This window comes from Rhamphochromis longiceps, linkage group LG23 (genome assembly GCF_057381845.1).
Source record: "Rhamphochromis longiceps isolate RC_006_pf linkage group LG23, R_longiceps_female_GT1.1, whole genome shotgun sequence".
NCBI classification, from domain to species: Eukaryota; Metazoa; Chordata; class Actinopteri; order Cichliformes; family Cichlidae; genus Rhamphochromis; species Rhamphochromis longiceps.
This window is the reverse complement of record NC_140578.1, coordinates 20,563,775-20,587,461: the sequence shown is the minus strand read 5'-3', so window position 1 is coordinate 20,587,461 and position 23,687 is coordinate 20,563,775. Positions and strand designations below refer to the sequence as shown.

Sequence of the window (23,687 nt, the reverse complement as noted above, 5' to 3'; positions counted from 1 at the left end):
CTTTGTCTGTGGTATTGAGAAAGAACTTTACGTCCTCTTGACCTTATAAATGATCATGTTTACATGTTTTAAAACTCCCTAAAGTCGTGTAAAAAAGTCGCTCTTTCATTCTTTTTTTCTTTCCTACTGTAAAATCTTTCAGAGCTTCCAGTTTGAGCACATGAGATTCATCAGCTGTTGGAAAATAGCTGGTGTGAATATCTTCCACATTTTACTGAGCACGAACTGAAAGAGCAAAGTCACAGACTGAAAGTAAACTGTCACTGTATGCTGATGATGCGATGCTGTTTATTATAAAATTTCAATCAGTTCAAACACAGTCCAGTTTCAGGGACTCCAGCTATCTGAGGTAAAGCTTTGCAGCTACAGCTGCACCTAATAAAAAACACTTTAATTCAACTTAATACAATTTAAACAGGTAAGTTGTAAAGAAATTCACCCCCTATCCTGTATGATGGGGGAAATATATTTTTTGAGATCAAAACAGTTTCTGTAGCTGGCTTTTACAGCCATCATATATTTTGGGTGTAAAGTTGGGCATTTTAATATGTGAGTCTATGGGGACTGACTGGCTTTTTGAGCCAGCTTCTAGTGGACATCGAGTAGCAGCTTTTGGTACTTTTATGTCTAAGCCCAAGTTGGCCTTTGTTGTTTGATGACATGTTAAATGAATAATCAGTCAACTGGAATCAGTATATTTTTAGTAACTGAATCATCAGTTAGTCCCTTCTCTTTGAACTCTTCCAGGATTTTTTAGAGTTTTCTTGACTAAAGATGATTTAATCACTCTACATATCAGACATGTCTGCAGTAGCTGTTGACTTTTACTAAACTGATATGTTGTGGTTTTTGCCTGATGTGTTGATACTAACTCTTCTTATCTGGTCTTCTCCACAGTCGAGAAAGGCGAACGAGGCGGACAAGGACAAGAAGGGCCTGGAGGCTCGAGCCGACAGCATCGGCAGCGGGCGAGCCATCCCCATCAAACAGGTGAGACTTCCTGTCTACTCTGCTCGCTCGCTCTGTGTGTTTGAAGCTTCGGCCTTGATTAACAGTGAAATCACACACTTGACATCAATTAGAGTGAGGGGCTCTCCTGGGTCCTCCAACCAGATCATTAGGAGAAGGAGAGGGACGGATTCGCCGTCACTCCTGTTTCTTCCTCCCCTCCCTCTGTTCATCCATTCATCTCCCGCTTCTCTTCTCCCTTCAAAGCCGCTTCCTTTTCTCTGGACTTCTTCTCCTTCCTGAGCTGCTTGATCGCGCCGTTTTAAAGGAATGAAAGAAGGAGAGGAAAGAGGCGACCGTCTCCACTGCGAAACGTCCCTGCTGCGACAGCGAGGAGAGCACCTGAAGTGGCTCTTAATTTGTTGCAAACAAGCTCCCCTTGTGTGGAGCAGCAGAGAGTGAGGAGGGGGTCTCCTGACGAGCAAATCAGGCAATTAGCGAGCTCTAATCGTGGCCTCTCGAGTCGCTGCCGCGGCCTCGTTTGTACTCTCCTAATGAACAAATCGCATCTCTGATTAGGCGCCGCCTCGACAGGAGAGAGCGAGAGAGGGGCTGCTGTTTGTGTTCGGGGTCGGCGTTTAAGAAACGAGCCCGCTGTGATCGCACAGCGGCGTCGACAGTAATTGCAGCAGAACGTGTGAAAATCCCTCTTCAGCTCCCAGTGGCTTCAATTGCATTTTCGTCGTCTTATTCTTTTTCTTCTTCTGTGGTGGTAATGCAGCGGTGGATCTCAGCGGGCTGTTTGAGCGCCAGAAAGACGTTACATTATGTTGTTAATCATCTGAAAATGGAGCTCAGCTGAAACGTGCCAGGTTTCATTTTTAAACGAGCACCTCATTATGTTCACACAGATTATTCTGCTGCTTTAGTCTATGCTGTGTTCAGGTCATGTGGGAATTATGACTTCTGCTAAATCACTGGTTACTTCATTCCAAATTAAATTTATTTTACTTATCTCTGGTTTTTCAGTATTTTAATGTCAATCAGCTGTTGTGTTTCCAGTATCCTCACTAAGACGTTATTCTACAGTAATTATCTGAGATCATAACAGTACTAACTATGTGTGTGCTATCAGAGGATCATATAACTGGTTTAAAACATAATAGTGGCTATATACTGTGAGGGAAAAACTCAATTAAAAAAACAAAAACTCAAAGATTAACAACAAATTAGATTTTCTCACTATGTCAACTTTTTTTAAGCATCTTAAAAATTTAGGAAACAATTATATTCTCTTGACTTAATTCCAATTCAGTTCAAAATTAAAAAAATTTATGGAACAAAAACATGAAAAAAAGATAATTTACTCAAATTAAAATTGAAGTGTCAGCGAGAAAATGTATAAATGTATAATTTTTGGTGAAATAAAAAAATAAAAAGGTGTCGCCAGCACCCTTTTATTTTAAATAAATAATAATAATAACTAAAATAACTCTCGAAGCATTAGAGAAATTTAAAATCTGAATATTGAGATTTTTTGAGATTATTTCATTTCTTCTGGATGCTTGATGTCGATCCAGAAATATTAACATGTAGTGAACACATGAAACTACAGATTTCATCAGGTGAAAAATGTTTCTGTTCGCCTCACATCCTAACCTCACAGTCAGAGGACCACTGTTCGTTATCCAAATTCATGCTAATAAAGCTGGACGCAGACTCCGCCTCCTCCAGAGCAGAGTGAGAAGAGGAGGAGGAGGCGCTGCGAGGCTGAGCGCAGAGCTTCCTCCTGTTGTATTTTTTGGAAGTGGACGTTAATTGATTTGATGGTTCCCTGTGGCCGCTCTCGCCTCGTGTCCTGCCTGCTCCTCAGTGTCGACACTGGCTCAACACACCGCTGACCTGCTGCCTCATTACACCGCGTGTGTTTTAAATGCACAGTGTGTGTGTTAGGAAAGAGGCTGCTTTTCACATTCAAGGTTCAACTACCTTTTCCCCATTATTGCTCCATTTGCACTCCATTTTACTCTCTGTATGTGTGTCTGCATGTGTGTGTGTGTGTGTGTGTGTGTGTGTGTGTGTGTGTGTCATTAGCATCGTACTCACACTTGTTTTTAATGAGACTCTCTCCCTCACCTTTTAGTCTCGAAGCACGAACCCATTATTTTCTCATCCAGGTGTTTTACTAAACTTATTTTATTTGCTTGCACCTTGAAATGTTCAGTATTTAAAAAAGCTCATAAAAAGAGAAAATAAACAGGCTACATTAAATTAAACTGCACTGAAATTAAAAATAAAACAAAATTAAATTAAACTACCATCTATTGACCTGAAATGTGCAAAAATTGGCAAATTGTGTGTAACTAGTAGAAGCCACTATTCAAATTTGGCATCTTTACCCATAGAAGGCGCCTTGCTGACTCTACAAATTTTCATGACAAAAAAAATAAAATAAAACATTTCTAAATTAAAAAAAACAAAACAGTAGCTTTTATCTTAATAACCCAGAGGTGTGGATTCACCCATTGCTTTATAAAACCTCAATTATGACTATGACCATGTTGATGCCTGATTAGCGAGCTCTATTCATAAACTATATAGACACAGGAACAGATGATAGTTAGTGAGTTGTTAGTAATTAACTTGTTTACTAAAATGCTACGAATAACTGCATTAAAAATCTCCTGAAAGGTACAGACTGAGCATAAGCTATTACTATATGCTGATGATGTAATTCTATGTATTACAAAACTACACACAACAATCCAAACACAGTCAAATTAACCCCCTTTGCAGCCATTATGAATAGAATACAAGACATTTTTTGTAACAAGCTGTAATGTTTATTTGTGCTGTCGAGTTAGATATTTGAACATGGTGATTGCCTCAGTTTTGGAGCCAGCCCCTAGTGGACATTAGGGAAAGGGCAATTTCTGGTGCTTAGTTTCATTTTTTTTTTTTTTTTTTTTTTTTTTTTTTTTTTGGAGGTTTAAGCTTCATCTTTAAGAAAGAAGCAGTTCACACCATTCAAATTGCTGGTAAAAATTATACAACATCTCTTTCACTGGCTGTGATAACTTTTCCTACTTTAAATTAAATTTGTCAGGGACATTTTCAGTCTGAAATCTTTCTGCAAAACCCATCTTGATCTCATGACCACTAAACTGGCCTCTGATTAACATTGTACTGTCGAGGTAGAAGGCAGCTGGCCTTAAAAAGCAGCATCAAGGTCCTCACTAAACAATGAAAATCTGAAATCGAAGCTTCATAATAAATGTTTCAATGAATAAACCTCTATTATGTTTGTTGCCCTGTCAATCAAACAGAAAGAGGGGGGGACTTTAATGTCTTCTTCTATAGAGTTTCTGTAGAATTTCTGGAGTAGTAGCTGTCTTCTCACTGTCACCAGTCACCTTCTTCTTCTTTCCAGTTTATTAGTGTCACCTGTGTATGTGTTGTACCTGAATGTGTGTGTGTCTGAGCCACTTGTTGCCCGCCCTGATCTCATTAGAGCGACTCTTAGCGTGACACTCGACAACTCGAGGTGACGGCGGTTCACTTCTTAAAGGGGAACGCCTTCGTTAAGAGAGTCCAGAGCTCATTAAGACAACACACATACACGCACACACAGAGACAGAGGCCAGGTCACTGTGGCTGTAATGAGAACAGGGCGGATCTCGACTCTGACACTATTAGCCAAAACAAATTCACACAAACACGTAAACACGCTGGTCATGAGTAGCATTCACAGCAGCGAAGGTTTGTCTCTAGTTTTTCTTTTTCTTGTCTGGTTTTCAGTGTAAAAAAATGACACAAAGACTGTCAGTAAAAGTAAAGACACTTGGTTTGGTTTCATGAGACAAAGAAAACCGGCCCATTTTTTTCTGATTGATCCAGTGATTAGTCAGTTAATCAGGACACAGTAATTCTAAGACCTTCGGTTTCCTTTCTAGAAGTTTATCCTCCTTTCTGACACTTAGACTAAAATGTATTAATGAACATCATGTTTTATTCAGTAAAACTTAAAAATAAAAACTGAGCCCCTTAACTGATCAGGAAAGGACAGAGATCAAGGCAGACGAGGGCTGTTTTCTTCTATACAACCAGAGGTCTTTAGGTTTAGGTTTCTGTTTTATACTCTCAGAGGTGTTGTTATGTGACGTAGCTTAAAAATGCTTCATTTAACAGACATGCTAGCATTAGCGTAAACAAAAACAACTCAGGGTTGCAATTGATCCCTGAAACTAAACAAACCCTCCATGAATCAAATATATTGCCCATTTTGAACATGTTTTTTCTTGGATAGTCAAATTTCCTGCTATGTTTAAGTGTACTGTAGCTGCTAGCTTCTTAAGCGTAGCTTGCTTGCTAACATGATCTCTGTCTAAATGTGATACAAAGCCACATAAGTGTTATGTCCCTGTTATACAATATAATGTTGTTGTTTCCACACTGGAAGATGGTGACAGCATCACTTCAGCTTTGCTTTTATTTTATTTTTTAATCAGTCAATTTATTTATTTATTTATGATCTCCGTACACCTCTTTGGCAGCAACAGTAAAGCGTGTGAGGTTACAACAACTGAGAGCTACATGACGGGCTGTAATGACACGAAAGTACGGCTTGTGCCAGCGGAAGTGACATCACTTTTATCATGCGGTGCTGTTTGTGAGGACAAGAAGGGTTATTGAGCTGCTGTCTAAAGCCGGAACAAGAGGACATATAAACTGTTCCTACTTCTTTACTTCTTTAAACCACCGAGGAGTAAACCACTTAAATATGTTTGCAAATGCAAGTGAAGCTCCAGAGTGGTGCGTTCAAATGTGGTATTATAACCTGGAAATTTTCCAATCCATCCGCTCACCATTGTGTAATGAATATTTGATTTAATAATGAACATGTTTATGCTAATGAACTCTCTGAGGGATTACATTCACGTCTGCCACCTGCACGATGAACCAAAGCAGGAAACACATGTGGTGTTGAAGCTGAAACCTCCTGCGAAGATGCTCCACTGCGACTCGAAGCCACAGGGGAAATGCTGGCTGTACCAACACCCGATTGGTCGTTTTTTTGTTTTTCTTCTTCTTCTTCTTCTTCTTTTTTGAAGTGAGCGGATGCGTCCAGCTTTGTTTACAGAGGCTGTTGACGGCGCAGGGTTCCTCCGACATCTGCTCCACGCCACTAATTAGCCGATAATTACCGGAGAGAGAGGGAGAGGCTCGCTCATGTCTCTGTCAAGCGGCTGACCGAGGTGCTTTGAAAACCAACAATCTAACAAATTAATTTCCTTCGACACAGCAGCCGAGCCTCTGGGACCGGACACACTGGAGAGGTGCTCGTTGTTGGGGGTTTTTTTTCCCCTCTTTTTTTCTGTAAACCTTTATTTACTTTGGGAAGGTTCACTGAACTCACCTGAGAAATAGGGAGGACAAACACTGCCAAAATCAAAACAGAAACTTAAAATTCTTAAAACTTTATCTAATTGATTTTTGAATATTTCTCTGGATCCTTTTTATCTTACTTTATTCATGAGTTTCACAGGCCTCTGTCATCAGTATGATAATTACCTTGCTTAAAAACTCATGTAAACTTCAGGTAGGAAAGTATGGAGGACTGCAGGTGCCAAAATCAATAATAAATAATAATAAAAAATCACTCTATTAAATGCATCAAAATAATTAATGTAAATTAAAAGTTGATAAATTGATTATCCTAATTTAATTTGCCTTTACATTTATTTATATTCCTTTATTTATTTACTTTGTCATTTATCTAGTTATTAAGGAACAATAAGGGCATGCAAAGAAAAAGCAAACTGAAAGTAAAATGAAGTGAAATTAAAAAAAATAAGGAAAATGCCTGAACAGATATTGAAAAAAATAATAAATTGATAAATAAGTAATTATTTGTTCAGCTGAATTCCCAAATTACTACGTGTTAATTTGCATGGTTCTTTTGCTAGTGGCTCTAAAGCGGCCTGTTAGGACCACATGTTCACTAACTGTAACTCCCAGGGCTTCTTCTTTTTCTGCATTGCATTGCTAGCTACAAAGATTTGTGATGTGGACTGTATTAACATCTAAAATGATCTCTCAGAGAGAAAATTAGAAGCAACAGATAGCATTTTTCTTTGTGCGTTCATTTATGTTTATGCCAGCTACCTTCCAGTCAGTTGAATATGCGGATTCACTGCCATTTACTTGATGTGCTTCCTGTAAACAGAAATCCCTCTCCCCAGCAGTCTGTCTATCAGTATTTGACCTTTGTGCTGCATTTTGTAGTTTTAATCGTAACTCTGTTGTCATGTTGGTTGCCTCATCTATCTGATTGAGATTACCTTTTTGCACATCTGCAGATGAGTCTTCCAGACTTCCTAAGATATCTGGCTTGTTTGTTTTCCCACCTAGAGGAAACAGATGTGTAAAACTCATATTAGACCTCAGAACTCTCCAACCAGGACTTCAAACTAAGCTCCAAGTATGCAGCTAGAAATGTTACAACCTCCAAACAGATCTCTGACCTGTCCGACATCCCTACTTTAGCGCTGATGCTTTGTAGAAGAACTGTTAATAGATTCCCTGACCTCCACCGAGACGACCTCCTCCTGTAAATGAACATTTTGCATCTCCTCCTGAGCTCCACTTGGAGTCTGAAGTCTCAAGGCTTTTGGATGCTGTCGCCTTCTTCCTGCGAGGAGCTGATTAGTGTCGTGCTTGTAATTGCCTCTCGCGGGGTTGCAGACGAGCACGGGGCTGGGTGGTTTTGACAAGTCTACTCGTCCCCCCTCGGCGCTGGGCGCTTTGTAAGGAGTTAAATTGGATGGTTAATTCGGGTGTTATTTACCCTGTAATTCATTAGTTTCGCCCCGCCATTGGCAGCGGGCAGGCTGTAATTTCACGCTTCGCAATAAAAGATGTCTCATAATCTGCTTCATTTAGCAGCCAAAGAATTTAATGAAATTAACTGCAGCCCTAATTAAGACGGTGAATATTAAAGACCTGCTATCAAGGCTTTAACGAGGGTGACATGATCCGCCTTCCGCCGGATTGGAAAAATATCATTTCCCTGGGAAAGGTTGTCACCGCTCGGAGCCATTTTGGCCATGATGACATTTTTGTCATGCACACTAACCCCTGGAAATGAGATTTTTTGGGGGGTGGTGGCGGTGGGTGGAAGATGTGTTGGAGGGATGTCTCTCCCTTTTTAGTTTGAGAAATAATTAAAACAAGGAACACAGGCGTCAATCAAAGAGCATTTTTAGACTGTGCTCATTACGCCGCTGCGTGGCAGTCTCCATGGAGCAATCCCGAGTTTTTGTTTGGCACGGAGGTGTTGCTCTGAGCTCGCTGGAAGTGTCCCTGTGGTCGCTTTGTTGTTTCACACCGTATGAGAAAGTGTGTGTGTTTGGGTGTGTTGTTACACTTATTTGATGAAAAGCTGGACAAAAGTGCCCGGCGGTGACCTGAAGGGTTCTCGCAGAGGAAGAGGAGTCATGTTTCCTTCACATCCTGTCTCTCACCGAGCGTCGAGCCGAGCGAGGGGCGAGGTTTTTTATCCACTAATGAATTGAGACTGCTGAAGTAAGGTTTGGATAATTGAGTTTCTAATTAATTACCCAGAACTCTTATCAGATAAATCAGCCCCTCTTCAGCCCCCCTCTTCTTCTGTGGTGTTTTATTTGATCTGGTCTGCGTCTTGCTCCCCTGGGCTTGCCCTTCGCTGTCCTTGCCTCATCAACAGTGACCTTGTCATGGAGCCTGAAGCTGCTGCGTGGCTGTCAGTGTGTTTTGATGGTAGTTATGGGGTTTGCCCTCTGCTGTGGTGGTTTTTTAATGATTTTTACTGTTTACTTCGAGGCAACAAATCTTGTTTTTTTTTAATTCCTGTCATCCTTTGTAGTGATCAGGTCAAGAACCACATGGAAAGAAATGAATCAAAAGAACTGGAGCTCCACCAGGGCCGTTCAGTTTCCTTTATTTGTTGTTTTAATCATGGAAAATAAATCTTAATAACTCTGCATCCAGAACACTCACAGTTTAATTTGATTTTAATCCTTAGTTTGCGAAGAAATAATCATAAATAGGGTCTTGGCTGAAAAATGAATATTCAATCAATTTTAAGTGCAAAAACACCAACCTGTGGACGAATCTGTGGGAACAAAGTAACAAGATGTAAACTCCATGTGGTGTCATTAATAGCCTCCCCACCCACATTTCTTATTTTATTTCACTTTTCACTGTCAAATAAAAGCCCAAAAATAATTACATTAACCTTTCTCAACACAAGAAAAAAACCTTGTCCACACTAAATGCAGGCACTTAACACCCTGTATGTCAATTCTCAAGCAAAACCCATCATAAATAATTTGACTTTTATTATCACATTTTTAACCTTTTGTCAGAAAAAGCAAAAAGGGCTTGTTTTTGTCAGGTATCAATGAGTGATGTTTGATTCATATTTAGTTTGAAAACCGGAAATACATTAATACATTGCAAGATGAGAGAAGGAGACAAAGAGAACAGTAATGGAAGACTACCTGCTAGCATGCTCACATTAGCTGTACACTTTCTAAAAACCAATCCCTGACGACGTTCAGACTAAGCCATTCGGGGAAATACCTGGAGGTTAAGCATCCGCAGACAGTTACCAGATAAGAATGCCAGTGGTTAATGTTGAAAGGTAGTTCAGGTTTATAGTTAGGATAGCTCCCTTTGGTGGTTTTAGAAGCAAGCCCAAATATGAAGAAACCCCAGGGTAAACCCACGACCTGCTGAAGAGTTTATATATCTTTTCTGGTCTGGGAATGCTATGGAATTTCCCAGAAGGAACTGGAAAGCGAGAAGCTTGAAAGAAGGATCTCTAAAAAATCTTTGATTAGCTTGCTGCCCAAGTTCAGATAAACCAAAGGCGATGGATATATGGAATTCCAGGAATTATAGTATTGGGAGCCACGAAGTTCAGTGGTTGGTAGAGCAAAATTACTTTTTGTGTTCTTACAGTTTAATTTTCCATCTTGGTAGCACAGATGTTTAGATGTTTTGTCGTTGTTTACACTTTAAGTGACAGTTGTCAGTGTCGCATCATATCTTGGAGGGTGAAAAAAGATTTGAGTTGTAAGAACTCAAAGGCAACATTGTCTTCAACAATTAGTAAAACTGCAAAAAAGTTCCTACATTCAAAAGAGCCTAATTCCAGGACCTAGTGATTGCACTTTCAAGTCATCCATAAAGACATGATCTTTAGTTTTGGACTGCCTTTGAAAAGTCCACCCGGATTTTCTGATTCGTTTTCTAATCTGTGACAAACGGCACCAGTCTACTCTAAACCACTGTGAAGAAGATCTACCTACTATGACCTGCAGCAGGGGGTCAAAGAGCTTTCAGTTGCTTCCCACAAAGAGGATATTTACCTGGAGTAAGTCAGACAGCATCGGCCCCTTTCCTTTATTTTCTCTTTTTGTCTTCTTGGAGATTAGAGGAGTGAACATTTCACACTCTGTCCTCTTGTCTGAGAGGATGATAGATGACCTGCAGACGCTGCTCAGGCTGGATCAGATGGCCACCACGATACAGAAGGGATCCCTTTCTCGTCACCCCCCTCGCACTCCTCTGTCGGCGGGGGGTGACACCTCTAATTTAGCCTCCTGCTCTCGAGGGACGTTGAAGAACAAAAGGGCCTTAGCTTCTTTGAGATCATCCTGTTCTGTGGAGGGTTTGTCCAGTGATATTGCCTGCCCCGTATCTCCTCCAAGATCCGCTGTCACACTCCTCAGGAGGCCCCGGTAGAGTCCATTGTCTGAGCAAAATAGGGGGGTGATTGAGTGATTAGAGAGTAGATTAGTCTGTATCAATAGGCAGGCAGCCTCCAAGAGGAGAAAAGTTTTCCTTCTAATTTGACTCACACAATGGAAGAAGGAATTATGGTTCATGTTACTGTTCATGTTCCTCAGTTTTAGCTTCAGACAAAGAGGTAAAAGTTGTGTCTTGTGAGCACACCTTTACGCCTCAGAAATCATTTTCTGTGCAATATGTTCGTCCTCGAACATGCCGGACATGTGACAGCTGTGGTCTTTAATCAGAGACCCTCAGGTACGAGCCTTTCCGATGCGTCGTCTAACGAATGACTTCATCTCTTGGCTTCCCCCGAGCTAGCGACCTTTTCTTAAGCACTACCCCACAATACTTCAACCGAGGCAAAGAAGTGAAGGTAGAGAGTGTCTCGGGGAGTTTTGTTTTTTGGGGGGTTGTCTGTCTACATCTATTTGTCTATCCATCCTTGTTTGCTTTCTTTCCGACTGAAACCCAACACAGACCCTTCATGCCCCTTTGTTTTGTTCCCCAGAGAAGAATCCTCATTGATGCCCTCGGACGTTTTCTGTTGCTTAACAAATGACTTCATCTTCCCGCTCCCTGGAGCTAGCGACCTTTTCCTAAGCACTACCCCACAATACTTCACCAGGGCGGAGAAGTGCCTCAGTCGGAGGGGAGAGAGTATATCTGAGGATGTATTTATCTCCCCACATCTATTTTCCAATGTGGAGACCTTGTGAGCTGTCATAGCTGCTCCCCCCTCTCCTCCTCCTGAAGGTAAAATAAGTGTGTCACTAAGCTCGGGGAGGTGAATAATGAAAGATATTACCCATCATGAGGATTTCAACGTGGCGTTCAATTAGCCTTCCTCTCGCACAAACTGATCGCTTGTCATCCTCAGGATGAATGGACAAAATTAATCCACTGACGTCTCCCTCCCCAAAACCCGGGTTTAGGTGAAGGTCTGTGAAAGATGTTGGTTCATCTCTCAGTTTCGTTTGGTGGTGATCAACCATCCACCTCTTAATGCTCCATTGTCTTGTTTCAATTTACTTTCTCTTTTGATCCTGTAGTGCAAAAATATTTCACTTTTTGTTTTAGGATTCAGGTAAAATCTTAAAATGTATTCAATTCAATTTTATTTATACAGCGCCAAATCACAACAGCAGTCGCCTCCAGGCGCTTTATATTGTACAGTAGATCGTACAATAATAGATACAGAGAAAAACCCAACAATCATATGACCCCAATGAGCAAGGACTTTGGCGACAGTGGGAAGGAAAAACTCCCCTTTAACAAGAAGAAACCTCCAGCAGAACCAGGCTCAGGGAGGGGCGGGGCCATCTGCTGCGACCGGATGGGGTGAGAGAAGGAAGACAGGATGAAAGACATGCTGTGGAAGAGAGACAGAGGTTAATAACAGATATGATTCAATGCAGAGAGGTCTATTAACACAAAATGTAGATGAAAGCAACATTTTTTCCCCACTGATTTTTAATTCTTTTCTTCTATTATGCAACCAAAACACATCAGAATACATTTTTGATGTCAGGCTGTGAAAATTAGGGGTGGGTTTTGATTATCGATTTATCCATTAAAATTGATTCTAGCTTGGCTAACGTGATATCAATTCTTTAAAATCCTGAATCGATCTTTTAATATAAATTTATTTTGCCCGAAACGCCAGAATTTCAGGTTGAACCTCAAACAATTTACAACAACCACCAAACAGCTAAAACAGTAAATGAGAGCAGGTATTCTGCACAAAGACGTAAACACACAGCGCGGACCCGCCGACTAGGGCTGGGTATCGTCACTGATTCTAGAATCGATTCTATTCCGATTCACAAGGTCCTGAATCGATTCGATTCAATTCGATTCGATTCAATTCGATTTGAATCTGGGAAATTTTCCCTCAGACAGTCAGAAATATTATAATTATAATTTGTATCTATAAAAAGGAAGCTGAGCACGCAAGACTTTATCAAAGGTGTAAACGTCACAGCAGATGCCTTTGTGTCAAAGTAGCTGAAGATAAAACACAGAAAAACATGAAGGTGATTTTCCTGGCCTGGGATTTTATAAAAATATTCTGCAGTACATCAAAAACGAAAGAAAACCATTAATCAATTTATGAACATTACCTCTGAAGCTACAGAAGCTTATCTTGGACTTCAGGAAGGGCAGAGCAGACCCGGCCCCACTTTACATTCACGGGAGCTGTGTGGAGAGGGTACACTCCATGAGGTTTCTGGGCGTGCAGATATCTGATGACCTCTCCTGGACTGCAAATACTACAGCGGTGGTTAAAAAGGCCCAGCAGCGTCTCCACTTTCTGAGAGTGCTCAGGAGGAACAACCTGGAGGAGAGGCTGCTGGTGACATTTTACAGAGCCACCATAGAGAGCATCCTAACGTACGGCATAACAACATGGTATGCAGGGTGCTCAGCTGCGGACAGGAAAGTACTGCAGAGGGTCATCAACACAGCCCAGAAGATCACTGGCTGCTCTCTGCCCAGCCTGGAGGTCACTGCAAACTCTCGGTACCTCAGCAGAGCTGGCAATATCATCAAGGACCACTCTCACCCCAGCAACCAACTGTTTGAACTATTACCATCAGGCCGACGGTACAGGTCACATAAAACCAGGACAAACAGATTCAGGGATAGCTTCTTTCCCAGAGCTATCACCGTAGTAAATAAGCACAAAAACAATTGAACCTATTCCATACCGTCACTGTCATTATATTATGCTGCTATTCATACTGTCATTATATTAATGCTGCTATCCTGTATATATTGTACATACTATTGTTTGAGTACTTACGATTGTTTTTTTTGTACTTTTTATATTTTACATTTATATTTATTATTGAAACTTGCACCAAGGGAGTGGCACTCCAATTTCGTTGTACTCTGTACAATGACAATAAAGGCTATTCTATTCTATTCTATTCTATTCTACAGCGGTTTTATTAGAGACACGGCTAAGCGTTTTGCATTTTGCATAATTTTAAAAAGTTTACAGTTGTTCAGTATTGAACGGCAGAAATTAGGTTTTCTTTTCGGAAGTCAATCAATCAAAGCTTTATTCGTCACATGCAGGTTGCCCTGCAGTGAAATGGGACCCCCCCCCCCCCCGACCTTACACATATAGCACAGACATTACATGGGGATACAGGGAAGTGAGCAAAAGGAAAAACACATTTATATAAAAAAGAATTTTTATGAATCGATATCACGTTATCCAAGCCAGAATCACTTTTAATCGATGAATCGATTATTAAAACCCACAAATCAGTGAGATGTCGCCTTTCTCACCCGATGGCACGGACACGGTCGGGGCTGAAAGCCGACAGCTCGCTGATTTTGTGTTTACGCCCTTTTTGCGCTGATTCTGAAGCTGTAGGTTTTATCTCTCTCCAAACAATATTGACCGAACCAGCAGCAAAAGAAGATCCAAACTACGCTTCACAAACACATCGTCATGGACTCCCTCTGACTTTTGCTGTTTTGCTTCCACCACAATAAAATCACACTTCTCTCTCTCTCTCTCTCTCTCTCTCTCTCTCTCTCAGTGTACTTCAAGAACAGTTTCCTGTCTAAAAATCTTTTTTCTGCATTATTCACTTGCTTGTCACGCACAAGTCTACCGTTGTTTACAGTGATGTCGGCTGCTGTTTTTTTTCCTTTTACTTACTTCCGAACAGAGAGCCTCATATCTGCTGTTCAAAAGGCTACTGAGCAAATTAAAACTTTAAATTATGCAAAATTGCAAAACGCTTGGCCGTGTCTCTAATCCAACCTCTGTGACTTTGCTCTGCTTCACTTCAGCAGCATAATGTTCATATGTTGATCCATGGTTTTTGATCTACTGCAGAATATTTTTAGAAATCCCAGGCCAGGAAAATCACCTTCATGTTTTTCTGTGTTTTATCCTCAGTTACTTTGACACAAAGGCATCTGCTGTGATGCTTACACCCTTGATAAAGTCTCGCAAGTGTCAGCTTCCTTTTTGTAGATATAAAAACATGGAAATGTACTGATGCATGATCTGAATTATAATATTCTGACTGTCTGAGGCAAAATTCCCCCAATTCTAATCGAATCGGAATCGAATCGATGCTAGAAATCAGTGACGATACCCAGCCCTAGTGGAAAATATCCGTAAAATTAATTATACAGAACAGCTAGAGGATTATTTCAGGTAGTAGTGATCTAACTTTAAGCCAGAAAGGATAAAAACAGACTGAAGGGCAGAAAACAATTTTGACCCTTTAAAAGCTAAAACTGGGGCTTTGTAGGGAATTTCTGTCTGTTTAAATGGACAGAAATTCAAAAGCGGGATTAGATCCTTCTGTTCCTACTCTTTTACACTTTAAAATTAAATATTGCTCTGCAATATATGTATTTTGTATCATGTATCTTTTTTTTTTAATCACATTTGCTTTCACAGTCTGTACAGATGTAATTGCCATATTAAACCATATTTTTCAGGGGTATTTTGAACGATCATATCCGCTGTGGAAGTTATTATTGCTTTCCTTTTTTGTTAGCAGGGATACTCATAAAGCTATGGACAAAAAACCTTTTAACAAAGGTTTACTTGGCCCCACAGGCGTGATAAATTTTAGGAGTTGATCTGGATCTAGCATTTTTGGAGAGATTCTAGATAGAGTTTTCACCTTTATCATGTTATCTTTAGCAACAACATATCAGGTCTCAGATGGTTAAAGAGGCGTTGGCCCAAAGGGTCTCTGTCGAATCCTTGATCCAGGTGAAGGGCATGACTTTTCAAGCCAGTGAAATAAGAAACAGCTGAGCAGTTTATGTGCTTAATAAATTGTTTTCCTTCCATTTAATGTACAGAAAACTTTTTATTTCAGAGTGAAAAATTCAACTGAATCAAATATAAAGACCATTAAAGAAAACCTTATTTAAGCTTCCAGACATTCACATTTTGGACTCAAACGCTCAGAAAATCTCCAACAAGTGTAGACAAAATAGATCCAGCGCATAGTATCCTTTATTTTTTAAATCAGAGCTCTAATAAAGAACTGAAGGAAAGGACACTGACCTTTGCAACAAGCTTGATGTTCTGAAGAAACAATAACTAAACAGCTGAGCTTTTTGAGCATACAGCTACTTATAAAAACTAACATCTGTATGAAAATAGCTGCATGCACCAACTCCAAATTCCACCAACTGCCTTCTTAAGGCTTAAAGTGTCTAATAATTCAGAGGTTTAGTCAGTGCTATCTTTTTTTCTTGGTTGGTTACTGTCACAGGTTCTTTATTCCTCTTTTCTTTCCTTCAGCATCTTAATATATTTTCTTAACAATCTTAAAGTATTCTTTGCTTCAAATGATTATCGCCAGTGTTTACTTGTCAAGGTGAGTTTACATGAGTGACTCTAATTTCAATCACCCGTCCCTTGACAATAAAAATCCCTCTTGAGTGTTGAGACTGTAGATTTATCTGTTAAATGATCCGTCTGATGGATTATAATTGAAAAGCCCGCACCACAGTTATCTGACCTGAAGTCTTATTGGATGATGGTCGTCATGTAAACACACGTCCTCTCTGGCTGGCTGGCTCTGCCGGGAAACATGTTGGCGCTCGCTCACTAACAGGCAGTAATGGATGATCAGCTGGCCTGACAGCTGCACGGCTGCCGGCAGCTTTCACTTCAGAGCAGCAGGAAGCTCGTCAAGTCGTGTTTAGCGCACCGTGGGGAAGCCCTGTTGTTACACACACGCATACACACTGCTCTGTTTCACTTCCTCGTGACATGAGCTGAAATTAGTGGAATCACTGCTGTCGAGTGTCTGTGGGGAGTTCACTGTCTGTAATACCAGCAGGACATTTGAACATCTATTCTGATATGACCTAAATTATATATCACTGTATTTTTGGGGGGTTTTATGGTGATATAATTATACAATTTAAAGGAATGTTCCACTCAAGACATGCTTCTATCTGTCTCTATTATGTGTTTTTGGGCTCTAAATATGATTTTAAATGAAACATAATCCTGACAAATGTAGGTTAATTCTCATTGTTAGCAGTAACAGCTTTGAAGTATCACTTGATGTCTGAGCTGAAGACAGACTGTTAATAAGACATCGACATAGCTTAGCTTAATGTCCATTGTCATTTTGGTATCTTGTAGCCAAAAAGATGCAAAAGTAGAATGTCAAGATGTCATAAACATATTTATTTCTGCTGTAAAGTTGGTCATCTTAGAGTCTGAAGCTGACTCACTCAAATGGACGTTAGAGGAACTGTAGCTAATTTGGCTTGCTGTGTTGTTGTCACACAAAAAGGCTTGTGTTGTTAATGGCACTAACAGAAGGTTAGAAGGTTAGCTCAAGGTTTGGTGCAGGAAACTGTAGAATCTACCTACCCCTTTGCAGGTTTCCTGAAGTTGGCCGATCAAATTAAACTTATCACTTATCAACTTGTTCACTTCTGGCCCCAAAATCCAATAAGGCTGTGGACAAAACACCAGCCTTGAGAATTTAGATTGGATCTTCTGAAAACAATGGGTTATATCCTTTTTTTAAACAGTCTCTAAATGTAAAACGGTGTCCTACCCAACCTTACTCTGTGTTTCACTGTCTGTAATAGAGGTGTATTATTTTATTAATACAAAACTAAAGGCCTTTCTGGGGTATTTCTAGTTTATTCAATCTTTTATTTTCTACTTTGCCTCTGGTGTCATCCTTACAAGACGAATTTCAGTCTCATATATTACTCTTGAAAATGTATTTTAGACCTTCCAGGGTAAAAATTGGTCTCCTTTCTTTCATAGCTCGCCATCTTGTCCTTTCCTCCCCTGCTTCTGTCACTCTGAGACGTTTCTTCATGGCATTATGTCACCGCCAATTACACTGAATGCACCATCACTGGCGGCGAGGGTCACCCCGGGCCTACCGCGCTATCCCACCACTACTGACCGCCTTAATGAAAGCTGAGCGGCCAGGGCGCCGGCGAGCAGGCTTCTGTCCATCAGCCTGGCCTGTCCGTCTCACTCCCCACTTCCTCATCTTCCTCTAACTCCCCCTCTTCCTCCCTTCACGGCTGGACTCTATTAATACCCTCTGTCGGAGTGTTAATGTTGTAGAGGTCCAGTGAAGTGACACGCGTGGCAGCGCGGCTGTAATTGCTAATCAGCGGACAGTTTTATCCCCCCTCCTCCCCCTCTTCCCTCTGCCTCCTCTTTTTTTTCTGCTTCTTTCTCCTATTTTGATCCCGCTCTCTCGCCTTCTCTTTGACCTTCCTGCTCTCTCTCTCTCCTAATGAAGTGTGGGCGGTGAGCGGGCGATCGCTTGGCCTAAACGGTCAGTCAGCCGCAGCTGATGTGCGTAGGAGAGAGAGCGAACAAAAAGATAGTCAGACAATTAAATGAGCGCTGATTTCCTTCCATCTATTCACATCCAGCTCCTCTCATCTCTGATCTTTTAAATGTTGTTTCTCTCGTTTCGCTCATTAGCTTCACTCAGCCGATTCTGGACGTCATTTAGCTCCAGCGCGCACAAAGATCGAGGAATCGAGAGGCTTTAAAATGCACAATTAGGACTCAAAAGTGGACAATAATTTCCATATATTTTTTGTCCACTTTTGAACGGAGTTGTGTTTTTTTTACTCTCTTTTTGGTTCTGTATGTGAAATCACAGAGACATTTGAGGCTAAAGTGTGCTTATAGTTTTGTTTGTTTGATATTGCCAAAGACTGGATCACAGTCGGATCTTAAGCATACACACAAATCCCCCCCAGCACGAAAAAGCTAGGTTTTCCTAAATGAGTCCCTAAATATTTCCATTCATTTCCAGCAAGACTTCACTGTCAGTAACTTTCTATTGGGATGTCTTCCTGCTCACTTTGAAATCAAAGATTCTTTTTTCATTAACTGAAGAAAACTACCATGTAAAGAGTCAAATCTCCTGTGATCAAACCAGTAATTTCTGTATCATCACCAAATTTAACATTGAAACCATCAAATAAGTTGGTAATCTGTTCATTTCTCAAAATGGTTGTACTGTTCACCTTCAGCTGTTCCAACCTTTCCATTAACACATTCATTACCTTCAATAATATCTCTACAAAGCTATTATAAATTTTTAATGTCAAGAAATGAAGAAAAGAAGCGACGTCGTCAAAGTATTTTATTAACAGATTTAGTCAGGTTACAAAAATGACACCAGAGCTCACTGCATGACCATTTTGGCCTCACTTTGGGTGACAACAGCGAGCATACACTGCCTGTTTGGATTGTGGCATCTGCCCTGTATGTACTCCCACTTGACCATAATGGTGCGCCACAGCTGTTCTACTTTTGCTCTGTCGGTGTGCTTGGGCGCTTGATGGCCACTTTAACCAGAGCTGGTCGAGCTCACCGACGCTGCAGAGCTGCCGTTCAAGACAGCGACGATGGAGTACATCTACATACCGAGGAACTTATCGGAGAGGCTGCGGATTATCATAGTGGAGTTCAGAAATTTCTTTTGCAGATGATGATGCTGTTTATGTTCAAAGTGCACAGCTGCATTGAAAGGCGTGTGCTGACAGTGTGTTTATCTGTGTGTTTTCTGCAGGGCATGCTGCTGAAGAGGAGCGGTAAATCCCTCAACAAGGAGTGGAAGAAGAAGTACGTGACGCTGTGTGACAACGGTCTGCTCACCTATCACCCGAGCCTACACGTAAGACACATACACAATTGCACAAACACATACAGCCACTGTGAATGCTTATTAGACTGCAGCGCTCTGCCAGCCTGCACTGACCTCCATCTATCTGCTGCTCTTCATCTCTCCCCTGCGAGTGTGAGTGTGTGTGTGTGTGTGTGTGTGTGTGTGTGTGTGTGTGTGTGTGTGTGTGTGTGTGTGTGTGTGTGTGTGTGTGTGTGTGTGTGTGTGTGTGTGTGTGTTGATGGCTTGTGTATTAATTAGGACTCGTCATCTGTTTGCCCACGTCGGCGCTGATGATGTGAATATCATCTGTAATGTCTCTGCTAATTGCCCCAGCTCTCTGCCCTGTTGGCACAATATCCTGCCCCCGACGCTGCTTTATTATCTCTCACACACACACACACACACACACACACACACACACACACACACACACACACACACACACACACACACACACACACACTTTTTTGTGTCTTTCACTCTGTCTGCTGCTCGTTTTCTCTCTGTCCTCTTGCTCAGTCTGAAGTCAGATTAGATGTATTGCCTCTGATAGGTTTTTGCCACATTTTTGTTGTGTAATTAACGTTTTTTTGTCTTTTTTTTTTGTTTTCAAAGAATTTTGGCCACGAGTGCATATCAGTTTGTTTTATTTTGACTTCTTTTTCTTTTATGTTAAAATGTAGACATACAGTTGTTTTGTGCAAAAAGGTGCTTTACAAAATCACAAATTTGATCATAAAAATGAACACAAAAAGCATTTCAGTGTGTAATAGTGTTAATACGGTTACTTTGTTTTCTTTCTTACTTGTTGTGAAAATGTATTCATAATTTTCTTTAATTACATCGTATTTTCCATGTGGGCATTCTTCAGTTCAAGATTGCGTTTTAAAGTGGTTTAATTAATCTGTTCATCAGTCGAAAACTGGAAGAATTTTCTGAAACTGTTTTAAATAACAAAGAAAGGAAGCCAATTTCACATATTTAGAAGCTAAAAATCGCAAATTCTAAACTAAACATAAATGAAATTTATTGATTATTTTTTAAAAATACTGTTTACAGTGGTCCCTCGTTTATTGCGGGAGTTACGTTCTAAAAATAGCCCGCGCAAGGTGAAATCCGCGAAGTAGCCAAGTTTATTTTACAATTATTATACATGTGTTAAGGCTACAAAACTCCTCACTACACACTTTATACACTTTTCTCAGTCAGGCACGAATATTTTCACACTTTTCTCTCTTATTTAAACACTCAAAGTTCAAACCTTCGTAGAATAATACGTTCAGTATTATAGAATGAAACCACCCACGGTTGCTTTTGATGGTGCAAAACGTTTTGTCAACATGATTGTGTTTGTTGGGGGAAAACTTACAAACATACAGTACAGCACTTCAGAGTCACACTACTAGTGATCGAAGAAATTTGACCAGCTGGACGCATTCTGTACTGTACAGGAGACACGGCATGAGATTGATTGACAATGGTCTACAGCCAATCAGGACACAATGTGCTGTAAAAAAAAAAGAAAAAGAAAAGGAAAAAAATGCAAAATTGCACAAAAAAAATCCACGAAACAGCGATGCTGCGAAAGGTGAACCGCGTTATAGCGAGGGACCACTGTATCTCTTATGAAGCGGCGATATTTTTGCTTTGAATCAATAAAGGAATACATGTATGAACTGCACTGGAGGTGACAGGATAAGGTTGGGGTGGATGGAGCGGTTGGAAAACAGTTGATTGACCACTTGATAGTGCTGGGGTCACTACAAGAGATGGGAGTGAAAAATACTGTGGAAAAAATGAGTAAAGGACTCTATAGACATCTGATTTAGAAACATTGTAATTTAGGAGTATGCTCGCTTTCTTTTCATTCTTGTTGGTCTCTGCTCAGTAATTATGTGTTTTGGATGGTTTTTTGGACTTATTTGAACTGGTTTTAGCCTTCATTTCACTGATTCAGGGTTGCTTGGACATCATGTTTGATCTCTTCAGGATTCAGATTGTTTTGTTTGACAACGGATGGCTTGTTTTGTGCAAAGCTGATCAGAAAAGCATGAAAGGTCCCCTCCATGTTGCCTGGATTTTCTTGTTTTAACCCACCGACAGACAAAAAAGTATCTTAGAACCTGAAAATATTTGTTTTAGGTTGAAAAATGACCTAAATGAACAATGATTAGCGCATTTTAGAAGTTGCAGATTATTGTTATGCTGTTCTTGACTAATTGACTATTGGTTTTATCTGCAGAAACATTAAATCACAAATGATTTGCTCAGACATATCCACACTTCACCAAACTGCACACGTCCATCAGCCATTAGAGCAGCTGATGCAGTAAATTAGTGTTAAAACTCATCACTTAACACATCAACACACACAAACCCCCTCCAGCACCAAAAGCCAGGTTTTCCTGAATGCTTTGCATCTGCAGCTCCGGCGTCAATTAACGTGTTTGCGGAGGCTAATCGAATGAAACTCAATCAGCACCACTAATTGCCCGACTATGTGCAAAGAAATCACATTAATGCCGCTAATTAAGTGGATGGCAATAGATGCCACCTAATTGCCAAGAAAAGTCTAAAGAGGAGAAGATCAGGCCAACAAAAGGCGAGAGTAATTAATCGCCTCTTGTCACGATGTGACTCTGAGCAGTGAGAGTTGTTAAGAGCACTTAAGAGCAGAGATTTTTTAGAAACTCTTGTGCAAGAAAGAATGATTAGAAGTCAGTTTTTCTTTTCTTTTTTTGTGTTCATAAGCCTGAAACTAAGGCAAAGAGCTAACCAACGCTGAGTGAACACAAGATAGAAACCAAGATGGTCTTAAAACATTCATTTTTAAACATCCCAAATCCAAATGTTCAAAACGAAATCCAGCAGTAAAAGTAATAATTGATTAGAATTAGAATAGAAAGTTCTAACTTCAGTGAATCTTAAATGCAAGTTCAGTTTTTAGTCTTTAGATAATAACTTGAAGACACTACAGTTTTCTGTCCATTGAGATAATTTTGCATTAAAAGCAATGTACATTTACAGTTTGCATATCAACAGATGTAATTTATAACACAAACCATAAAAACCTGTTATGTAATGTGTTTAAGTTCGTTTAGGCTTTAGGTTTGAACATGGATTATAGATCTCTTCAGGTTTTTTGACACTGGTTTCTGACCTGGTTTTGGGCTTGTTCAGGTAGGTCCTAGGCTTAGTTTTAAACTTATTTAAGGTGGTTTTGTTTTTGACTTTGTACTTGGTATTGCACCGATTTTTATACATGGGTTTCAACGTGGACATGTTTAGGCTAGCCTTTGCACTTCTTTCTGACCTGGTTTTGGACATGTTTAGATTTTGTTTGGGACCTAGTTTTAGACCTGTTCAGCCTACTTTTTAGACTTGGTTTGTGACCTGATTTTGGACATGTTTAGTCTGGGTTTTGGGCTTGGTTTGTGACTTTGTTTTGGACATGTTTAGTCTGGGTTGTGCATTTGGTTCTGACCTGGTTTTGGACCTGTTCGGGCTAGTTATGGAGCAACTTTGTACTTGTCTTTGTAACTGTTATTAAATTAGGTTTTGTACCTGTCATCTCTGCACCTTCATCACTTTCTCCACATTTTCAGTCTGATCGCAGAGCTTCTTCTTCTTCTCATTTATCTGCTGTCGTCTGTTTACCCATCGATCGTGTTGTGAAGTAGTTCGCTCTTTATGGATTCATGTTTCCTTTGGCGTCAGCAGTATCCAGCTCTCAGTTCATGTTGCATTTTTCACACTGATGCTGCCGTTAATGCGTCCATTTATACTGACTGCACGCAAACACACACACACTCTTAAATACACTTTCTTTCTTCCGCGTTCATAAGCTGACAACATGTTCTCGTCCTCTCTCACACACACACACACTCGTCACCACCTGCTGTCGGTTTGTTTGGTCGATACACACATCCGTCCTGGACGCCGCTGCGTGGTGTGGACGATCGGGCCGATGATGAAAGCTCTCAGATGCAAATGGAGACTCAATTACCTCGGTCAATCTGTCGGAGGGGTGTGTATGTGAGTGTGTGCGCATTTGTGTGGGTGTGGAGGGTTTACCCAGCGGGCCCCTGGCTCGAGGGCTCTCCAGTGGCTTGTTAAGACACCGTCGAGAGCACTTGGCTTTGAATTGGCCTTTTGTCAGCCGAGCTGCCAGAGGGAGGCGGGAAACACTGAAAGAGTGTGCGTGTGTTATAAATGTGTGCATTATTATCCAAG

General features: G+C 40.6%; 1 protein-coding gene across 6 annotated transcripts in view; it reads left to right on the top strand.

Annotated features, from left to right (window-relative positions):
* The window catches only part of agap1 (ArfGAP with GTPase domain, ankyrin repeat and PH domain 1), a 194,224-nt gene that overhangs the window by 116,908 nt on the left and 53,629 nt on the right, over positions 1–23,687 (top strand). For all 6 annotated transcript variants that reach the window (XM_085397803.1, XM_085397804.1, XM_085397801.1 and 3 more), the window contains 2 exons: positions 898–990; positions 19,359–19,463. In XM_085397803.1, the coding sequence (XP_085253929.1) occupies positions 898–990; positions 19,359–19,463 (198 nt within the window). The remainder of the gene's footprint in view (positions 1–897; positions 991–19,358; positions 19,464–23,687) is intronic.